This window comes from Arachis hypogaea, chromosome 3 (assembly GCF_003086295.3).
Source record: "Arachis hypogaea cultivar Tifrunner chromosome 3, arahy.Tifrunner.gnm2.J5K5, whole genome shotgun sequence".
Taxonomy (NCBI): domain Eukaryota; kingdom Viridiplantae; phylum Streptophyta; class Magnoliopsida; order Fabales; family Fabaceae; genus Arachis; species Arachis hypogaea.
Window position 1 is genome coordinate 142,856,449 of NC_092038.1, and position 10,585 is coordinate 142,867,033.

The 10,585-nt window shown below is 37.6% G+C and overlaps 1 protein-coding gene and 2 pseudogenes across 1 annotated transcript; all 3 read left to right on the forward strand.

The window, feature by feature from the left end:
- Window positions 1-197: 197 nt before the first annotated feature.
- Window positions 198-4,706, forward strand: LOC112734900 (probable methyltransferase PMT28; annotated as a pseudogene).
- Window positions 4,707-4,776: 70 nt separating this feature from the next.
- LOC112734901 (S-adenosyl-L-methionine-dependent tRNA 4-demethylwyosine synthase-like) lies at window positions 4,777-6,086 on the forward strand (annotated as a pseudogene).
- Window positions 6,087-7,554: 1,468 nt separating this feature from the next.
- Window positions 7,555-10,133, forward strand: LOC112734902 (uncharacterized). Its single transcript, XM_025784425.3, has 3 exons — window positions 7,555-8,529; window positions 8,606-9,664; window positions 9,762-10,133. Exons 1-3 carry the CDS (start codon window positions 7,861-7,863, stop codon window positions 9,933-9,935), a joined length of 1,902 nt encoding a protein of 633 aa, XP_025640210.1. The 5' UTR covers window positions 7,555-7,860; the 3' UTR covers window positions 9,936-10,133.
- Window positions 10,134-10,585: the final 452 nt, after the last annotated feature.

The following is a 10,585-nucleotide window of genomic DNA, read 5'->3' on the forward strand; positions in this document are numbered from 1 at the left end:
CAGCTTCTCAAAAAAGATCTTTTTTTGATTTTACTAGTGCTTTTACTTTTACTACTAGAAATTTGTCAAACACGTTAAAAAATAAAAAAAGATCTTTTTTCATTGAAAAAAGATCTTTTTTTAACAAAATAATGGCGCCCAAACATGCACTTAATCTCTTCTTGATTTCCACCTCCAATAACTTAAACACCCATTTTCTATTTTTGCCAAAATCTCATTTATTTCTATTCTTTTCTTCGAGTCACTTTGAAACTGACACTTCTCCTATCAACAGTAACACCTTAACTATCCTCACTTTCATCAGGTACGGTGCCTTCTCAGATTTGAGAATTTCATTAAAAATTTCACTATAAAGTGCCTATTAGATTCATATATGATAAATCTAGCTTGGTGCCTATTAGGTTGTGAGTGAATAATGCTATGTTTGTTCTCAACATTTCCTTAATCTTTTACTTAGATGTAGATGAATAAAGCTAGCTTGTGCTGAATTTCAGATTTTTAGATTAAGGGTGTGTGAGAACTGAGAAATTTACTTCATTGTTAGCTGATTTTTCCCCAATCAGATTAGCTAGAGTGTAGTGGATGTGGATTTGTGAGTTTAGACATAGTGGCTTGACTCGATCTGATTCGATTCGATTCGTGCAAGATTAGTTGATTTTGGGATAGTGGTGAATTTAGAGTGAGTGATTTATGGCCATTGCAAAGTTGGTTAGGAAAGTGAAACCATATGGGTTATGGGTGAAGATGACAGCTGTGACAATGTTGGGTTTGTGCTTCATCTTTGTGTGGGGGGTGTTCTTGAATTCGTCTTCGTCTATTACCACACAAAGGGAAAGCTTTGAAGACATTATAGAACCTTCTTCCTCCTCTTCTACTTCTTCTAAAGGGGTTCAAACACAAACACAACTACCACACAAGAAGGAGGAGACTAAGGCAGAGGAAAAGCAAAATTTTGGTGGCGTGTCGAATAAGGAGAAGGATGTGTTGGGGGAGGATGAGAAGAATGGTAATAGTTCTGCCACCGTACATCAGGAACATGACAAAGGGGTGGCACCACATAAAAGGGTGCATAAGAACGATAAAGATAAATATAAAGTGAGAGCAAATGAAGTGTCTGAATCTGATGGTAATGATGAATCAGAGGATAAGGAAGAGAAAGAGGAGAGTGAAGGAGAGTTGGAAGGTGAAAAAGAAGGGTCTGATCGTGACAGTGAAGTGGGTGTGGATTTTGAAATGGATGATGGTGGTGACAGTGGTTTAGCTGAATCTTTGGATCAGGATTCTAAACTGTTTGAAGATGGAGGTGTGGGAACAAGCAAGGGACAATTTAAAGGGCCATTGTTTGATCCAAATGCTAGCTATAAGTGGAAATTGTGTAGTACTCGGAGCAAGCATAACTATATTCCTTGTATTGATATTGAAGTTGGTGGTGGGAAGGTTCAGAGTTACCGTCATACTGAGAGGAGTTGTCCAAGGGCGCCAGTAATGTGTTTGGTTCCTCTTCCTCATGGTGGATACGGGTATTCGCAACCATGGCCTGAGAGCAAATCAAAGGTACATGAACTGAAAAAGTTAGATTAAGTGTTGGTGAATTGAAGTGTATGTTCCTTAATGGTATAAACATCTTGTGTCAGTGCAGATATTGTTTAAGAATGTTGCACACCCGAGACTTGCTGCTTACATGAAGAAGCATAGTTGGTTGGTGGAGTCCGGCGAGTATCTTACTTTTCCACAAAACCAGTCTGAGTTCAAAGGTGGGATTCAGCACTATCTTGAGTCAATTGAAGAGGTAAGTTTTCTATTAGGGTGTAGCAACAGCTAGAGTTTTATTTCACAAACATGAGATATTGTTAGTAATTTGAGGACATGAGTTTTGCATTTTCCTTGGAAGCATCTAGTTTCAAGCTTGATGTTTATGTTGCATCTTAAATATCCACTTATTGTTTACACAAGCACACTGATTGATCAATGATGTTTTCACATTCACAAAGTGTGCTCTCTTTAGGAACAATATGATAGAAATGCATCTGTGACTTTAACAACACGATTATTTTGAAAACATTTTGAATATTGTTCTGAATATTACAGATGGTACCAGACATCGAGTGGGGAAAAACTATTCGTGTTGTCCTTGAAATTGGGTGTTCAGATTCGAGCTTCGTGGTTGCACTTCTTGATAAAGATGTTTTAACATTGACCCTAGGCTTGAAGCATGATCTAGTGGACTTAGCTCAGGTGGCACTCGAGCGTGGCTTTCCGGCAGTAGTTAGCCCTTTTGGTAGAAGAAGGCTTCCTTTTCCAAGTCAAGCTTTTGATGCTATTCATTGTGGGGGTTGCAGCATCCCTTGGCATTCGAATGGTTTGTGTCCATGTCTTTGCACCTTTTTGAAGTAATGGTTCTGTTCTCCAAATTCTACTTATCATATTACAACAATAACTCAATTTTCTCCCTGTTTTAGGTGGTAAGCTTCTGTTCGAGATGAATCGGATTCTAAGACCCAGTGGATACTTTATTATGTCGACTAAACATGACAGCATTGAAGAAGAAGAAGGTTGGTCAGTCTCACTTTAAATCAATCTGTTTCTTGCAATTCATTATTTTCTTCACACCCCATGTTCTCTTTTTTTGTGGTGCATTCTTGCATTGCTATACAAGTAACACTGATGCATCTTTTTCTTTTCCAGCCATGACTTCATTGACAGCATCTATTTGTTGGAATGTTCTGGCGCATAAAAGTGACGACGTTGGTGAAGTTGGAGTTAAAATATATCAAAAGCCTGAAGGAAATGAGATATATGAGTTGAGGAGGAAGAAAATTCCACCACTTTGCAAAGAGAGTGAAAATCCTGATGCAGCATGGTATGCTTCTGTTACATTATTTTGCCAAAACTGCTTCATGATTTATCCAACTTGGCTTTCTCCATCATATGACTTACCATATTATCTAAATAGGTACGTTCGAATGAAGAGTTGTTTGCACAGCATTCCAATTGGAATTGAAGAACATGGGGCAGAGTGGCCCGAGCAATGGCCGAAGAGGCTTGAATCATATCCTGACTGGATAAGCAACAAAGAGAAAATTGGTTGCTGACATGAACCACTGGAATGCTGTTGTTAACAGGTCCTATCTCAATGGATTGGGCATTAACTGGCCGAGCATCCGAAATGTAATGGACATGAAAACCATCTATGGAGGGTACGCCTGCGAAACAACTCGATTTTTTACTTGATGTGAAAGTCTTAGAGCTTGTAGTACAGAAAAAATACTTGTATGCTATCTATGCTCCTAGAGCACATTTAAATTCTCATTCATTCATGCATTAAATATACTTAAGGAGCTGCATATTTTTTTTTTCTTTTGATACATATTTGAATGCACATGAAAAATATGCTAGAAACATGGTTGATGATAATTTGTTCTGCTGCGAAAACACAGATTCGCTGCTGCTCTCTCTCGGTCTCAACCGAATGTCTGGGTGATGAATGTAGTACCTGTTCACGCGCCGGACACACTTCCCATCATTTTTGAACGCGGCCTAATTGGTGTCTACCATGATTGGTGTGAGTCATTCGGTACTTACCCAAGAACATATGATCTTTTGCATGCTGATCATTTATTCTCACGGCTCAAAAACAGGTATCAATATGCAATTTTCCTAAAGTTTCAGTTTCCAAGTGTTGTTCCATGACATCAACTTTAGTTTCACTTGTTGTTCATAGTGATATGTCACAAAATACTCACTTATGGTATGATATTAGAGCTTTTAGAATCCAAAGTTAGATTAAGTTTTGAGATAGTGATGGTTCATGACATTATTAGAATCGACCCAACATCTGCATACCACTCAATAACTATTATAGGATAGACTTTGATACCATATTATAATTGATATAATACGAGTATTTTTGTTTGCAGCATTCATATTTAAATAAAAATAATAATAAATTAAGGATTGAGTTTTGAGTTTTGCAGGTGCAAGCAACCTGTATCTATTGTTGTTGAGATGGACCGAATGTTAAGGCCTGGAGGATGGAGTATCATACGTGACAAAGTTGAAATTCTTAATCCATTGGAAGAAATACTTAGAAGCATGAAATGGGAGATAAGAATGACCTTTGCTCAAGACAAAGAGGGTATCTTATGTGCACAGAAAACTATATGGAGGCCTTAAATTATTAATCTTCTTCCTTATATGCATCATACATCAAAGTTTCTTCCTTCTACCACACCATAGAAATCACAAAAATAGCCAATTCGGCTTAAAACATCAAGACCTTCATTCATTCAAATTAAAGAGTGAAAATTTGACGGTGAAAACTCACGTGCATTTATTTTTGTGTGAAGATGATAAGTTAAAAATTATTAGATGATACTATTATCTTCATATAAAGACAACTGCATGTGAATAATCACCAAAATTGATGAGGAAATTTTTTCATAGTCATTCTCCATCTAACAAGTCACCAAAAAAAAAAAAAAAAAAATTCTCCATCTAACAAATTCAAATGATTCTATACCTTTTTTTTTTTATTTTTACATTTTCCAACCTCCATTTGTATATTAGATTTTGTAATAGGTGTATTGAAAAGTTTAGTTATTATTGGCTTAATGTTATCGCCAAGCGTTGGAGTGTATACCAATTTGTAAGCCAGTTTAAATCTTATAAACCATAAGATTATTTTATGATATTTTCTTAAAGGAAAATAATTAATATATAAAGAAATTTATATTAAGAAAATAAAATTGGACACAAACAAAGAGGAAGTAGATTTATAGGAACAAATAATCTTATGGTGATTTAATTTATTTATTTATTTTTTGACAGAACTTTTTTTGTTGGTATTTGATTTTGTTTATGGTAAACTGAGCCCAAAACACAAGTCCCAAAAAACAATGAGCCAATTAAAGAGGAGCCCATAATGTATTGGGCCATCATGTTTAAATTAAAGCCCATTAATCATACAATTCGTTTCATGACGCCGTCTTCTTCTTCTTCTTCCCCATTCCTTTGTTTCAGTTTCACCACCGCGCGCTGCAAGAGAAAAAGGAAATACCTAAAATGCCCTCTGCATTGTCTTCTTTCCCAGCGCGTGTGACGCTACTCGCTCTCTTCTCCGCCACAACCTTCTACTTCCTCTACAAGTCTCGCCGCTTGCGCCACCTCAAAACCCTCACTCTCTCTTCAAAACACACTACACGTGGCAAAATCCTATTCGTTTCACAAACCGGAACTTCCAAAAACCTAGCACAGCGCCTCCACAATCTCTTAGCCTCAAACGGCGTCGTTTTCGACCTCGTAGATGCTCAGAGCTACGAGCCCGAAGACTTACCGAAAGAAACCATAGTTCTCATCGTTGCTTCTACTTGGGAAGATGGGAATCCACCTTCCGGAGCACGGTTTTTTGCCACGTGGCTCGCGGAGAGCGTGAAGGATTTTAGGGTTGGGGCGTTGCTTCTGAAGGGTTGTAGGTTCGGGGTGTTTGGTGTGGGGAGCAGGGCTTATGGAGAGAGGTTCAATGCTGTGGCTAAGGGTTTTGTGAAGCAGATTAGGGATTTGGGTGGGAGTGAGGTTGTGCCATTAGGGGAAGGTGATGTTGATGGTGGTGAATTGGATTTGGATTTTGAGAAGTGGTGTGAGAAGGTTGTTGGTTTTTTGAAAGGCAAGGTTTTGGAAAATGGGGCTAATGGTAATTTGGAGTGTGGGGTTTATGATTCTGAGGAGGAATCTGAAGGAGAGAGTGATTTGGAGGAAGAGGAAATTGTTGATCTTGAGGACATTGCTGGGAAGGTGCCACCAAGGAAGAAGACGGCAGCGCAGCTGAGAGTAATGGTAATGGAAGTGGAAAAGTGAATGGCCAAAGAGAAATGGTGACTCCAGTTATTAGAGCTAATTTAGAGAAGCAGGTATAATATCATCATGGTAATAGTATTGGTTTCAAATTGCAGTTACAGTTGGTGTTGCTATGGTATTGCAACTACTACAATTGCTAAAAATTGCGGAATGTGATCTAAAAACCATTCGATTGTACTTTATATAATGACATCTATGGATATAATGCCGTGCAGAAATTTGCTATTTGCAAATTATTGGTTTAGAGAAACAAGCATATTAGACTTCAAAGTTCATATATTGGTTTATTGATGTTCACTGTCAATTTGCACGGGTATAAAATTATTGGTTCGCATAGCGGTGTTAAGATTTGTAGATGGACCAAGTCACAGCTTCGAGGATGGGGTGGTTGCTACAAGCATTCATTCAGGAAACTTAAATGTCACAATATAGAGTAAAGCAATCAAGATATAGGAAAGAGAGACAACATCATAAATCAAGTCGCAATCAATCAGGTTAGAAAATTCAGAGATCCCGTATGCATAGGTTAAGCAGCCATGCCAGTGTAAAGCCTTTATAACTTAAATGTCACAATATAGAGTCCTGAACTAGGGATGTTTTTGAAATGGAGATTGGAACGATACGTTGAGCTTTCCCATTTTTGCCCCTTTTGATTTTCTCCACTCACTCATTTTCTTAGATTCCAATTTCATAAGTGATGTTTTTAGTTTTGATATATTACTATTATCACATATTAGTGTTCACCTATACCAGTTGCAGTTAATGACTATATTTATGCTTGTATCCAAATTTTGCCACTTTATCATATTTGAAACCACATTGGTATGGAATGCTTTTTCAATTGTTTGCAAGTGCCATATGTTAGAAGTCAGATTTACCTTTTCTCGCTAAAACATGCTTTCACACTGCATCTGTAAATTTTCCTTAGTAGTCACTATCAATAATTTAATTAATCTGCCATCTTAACCTTTAGCTCAAAACAAGTGTTAGGACCACTTTATATTTGTCTGATTCGTGTGCTAACCTACATAAATCAAGGTTATGACTTATGTAATTAGCTACGAATATAAATTGTTTTGTATTCTTCTTTTGTACACAACAATAACCAGTTAACAACCCTCCTCAATTTAGGGTAGTAACACTAAATTCACGAGCACAAGCTATCTTTCTTTTTGGATTAAATAAAATATAAAAAAAATTAATAAAAATAGAAATTTAATTTTTATATTTTAGTTCAAATTCCAAAAAATTTATATTTTATAAATTTAAAACGGAACAATGAACTTAAAACGGAATAATAAATAATTTTAAAAATTTATTAAAAATATCCTGTCTCATCAGCAATTTAGCATTGAAAAAATTATTACCGAAACTTATGATGTTAAAAAGATTAATATAAAATATAGCTCTCTAAAGTAGCATATAAATTAAAATTTAATTTTGTTTAAAATTAAAAATAACAAATAGTTATACAATATAATGTGACCAATTATATTTATATAATATATAATTTAAAAAATAATTAAAATATTATATTAATAAATTATTATTTAATTTATGAAATTAAAGATAAAAATTATTGCTTTGATGACATTATTTTTAATTTAAATTAAATTTTTTAGAGCATAACGTCATCAAAACAATAAGTTTCGATTTACATTTATTTAGTGTACTAATAATAAACCGAATTAAATTGTGTTCAGGGTATTTGCATAATTTTAAATTTCAAACTATTTTTTTTTGGTGACTTCTACTTTTTTTGGTGACTAATTTCAAACTATTTATTAACACGAATTACCCCCAAAGTTTTTTTTTTTTTTTTTGGTGTCTATTACCCCCAAAGTTAAAAGATAAAATAAATTGGAAGATTTTTTTTATCTTTTTATAAAAATAAAAAATAAAAAATCCCCGAATAGGTTAAAAGGGGAGGGGAGGAGTGGGGAATTTGCAAATCCAAACCCAATTCCAATTCAGGGATTCCTAATCGTATCACAATTCGACGCCGCCATGAACAACGATGATCGGGTGCTGTCAATCCCACTGAAGAAGACTGATCCGGTGGAGCTATACCAGCCGTTACGTAAGTTGGTAGCCTCAAAATACTCGGAGGGCGATGCACAAAAGGTTGAAAGCGTTCTCGAAACCCTAAACAAATGCCGCCGGGACATGGTGGAGCCTAGAGCGGACCTTTCCCTTCCCATGCAACTTGACTGCCTCCTCCACTACTTTAAATGCCTTTCCATGGTTGCGAGACTCTTCACCTCTCTCTCCTCCGACGCCGACCCCATTCTCTTTGTCTGGTACGACGCCTTCAACCCTGATCATCAGGATGGGGTCTCCTCGCAGCGCAGCGCCATCCAATTGGAGAAGGCCGCTGTTGTCTTCAACCTCGGAGCCATCTACAGCCAGATTGCTGCCTCTTGCGACCGTACCACCGCCCTTGGCCGTCACCTTGCAATGGAAGCCTTCAAAGTTGCCGCCAATTTCTTCCGCCAACTCTGGCAGGTTTTTGCCAAGGACGTGGTCGCCACCCTCGATTTGACTCTCGTCTTCGCGGAGTTTCTGCACCTCCTCTTCTCCGCTCAGGCTTCCGAGCTGGAATTACGGGAAGAACTCAACAACAACGACGCCAGTTACGCTCTCCAACAACACCGATGTGCCCTATCGTTTATATCGGTCAGTCTTCACTCTTGATTGATTTTACATTTATTCTTCATTCTAATGATGATGAATTGATGATGATGATGTTTAGGTTTCTGAGCTTTATGGTAGAGCATATGCACTGATACCTACTGATTCGGCTGCACGAAAACATGTGGACTCTTTTGACCAAACCTGGGTAACTCATCTTTACCAGAAGGCGACATTCTTTGAGGCGGAGGCTCGTCAGAGGCAATCATCCATCCTACCCGAATCCGAGCGACCTCATGAATTCTCATCGGTCGAATCCTGTGCTCTTGATCATGATGCAGAATGTGTCCCTGAGATATTAGTTAGAGGGATTTGCTGCGGGTCCTCGACGAAAGCCAAGCTGCACTCGACGGTAGCCAAGCTGCCATACCAAGTACCAATACGAATGCCCATTGACCTCATCCACTCGGAGTACAATCCTTTCAAGATGATGAAGTATGGAAAGCTGGTGGCTTACCCATGGGACATGCCTCCTCCTTATCCAACAGATTCGGCAATCCTCTCATCTTCCTTGTCTTCTTCGTCATCAGATATTCTTGCATTCATTCCTTTGAAGAAGAGTGAGCCCTTGAATCTCTATGAGTCCCTGCGCAGTTACTTTGTCCTCAAATACTCTGAGAGTGTGGCAGAGAGAGTAGATGGCCTTCTGGAAATGCTACACAAATTGCGCAATGAGATGCTGCGTGATGACCTTTCGCTACCCCTTCGCCGTGACTGCCTCATGCGTTATTACAAATGCCTTTGCATGATTGAGCCTTTCTTCCCTATGAATGCCTCACCCAACCCACCTATCTTTGTTTGGTACAATGCCATCAACCCTCAACAGCACTCTTCTCAGCATAACATCCATTTGGAGAAGGCCTCTGTTCTCTTCAACCTGGGAGCCATCGGCACCCACATTGCTGTCTCCTTCGATCTCACCACCATCCAAGGCCGTCGCTTTGCCAAGGACGCCTTAATGAATGCTTCACGTTGGTTCTATCTACTGTCCAAGTTTGAGTCTCGCAAGGCATCTGGCACGATTGACTTGTCAGAACACTACATCCATATGATAAAGTTACAGTTTCAAGAGTTGGAATTGAAGTTTCATGTTCCCCAACCTGATGAACCAGGATATCCTGTATGTATGATCTTCTACCGTTTCAGTTGATCTTTTCTTAGTACAATTGATTGATGTCAATCTTGATTTGTTAAATTGTTTGATTGAGATGATGCAGGCTTCAGCTTATGATCCGTCGAGTGATGTCACTGAACAATTTCTTTTAGGGTATTTTACTGCTCACTTCATGCTTCAAGGGATATGTCGAGCAGCACCATGCTTGGACCTTCTCTCTGAGGTTAGCCCCGTCAAGATTAAGGATGGAAATCTTGTGGCCAATGCCGCAACCTGAGGCACCAAATTTGGCATTGGAGAACTTGAGCTTTTAGAACATTACCGTAGAGGAAAACTCTAGGAATTAACTAATTTACTTTTTTAAATTGGATGTTGGAACTTTGTTGGTTGATACTAGAACTCTTCTTGTGAAATATTATCCTCGTGATTTTGTTTGTTGATGCATGAATATATATTCCTTCTTATTCATCACCAATTTGTAGTGATTTGTATGCCTCTGATCTGATCTCGTAGCTATTGCTAGTTATTGTTGCATATTGGGAAATTGAACTTATTATTCAGTGTTTCCGATTTCCATCAAGGCCTAATAATTTTAAACAAGCGAATAATATTGTTTTATCTAGAATATTCTTATTGTTTGGTGAATAAATTGTTAGAATGTAAATCGATCGCTAGAATGAAAATGGAGAAATACTAACCTATACAACTAAACTAACTGATCAGTTACATTCAATTATATATAAACATAACTATCGATAAAAGAAAATTTACCTACATAATAAATCATGTATTAACTTCGTGTTTTTTTTTTTTTTTATACCAAAGATAGGAGATTCGAATCCGTAACTTCTTAATTAAGTATGGGGAGACTATGTCATTTAAGCTATTACTCATTGGCAACTTTGTGTTTGTTTTACTTTTTGTTTT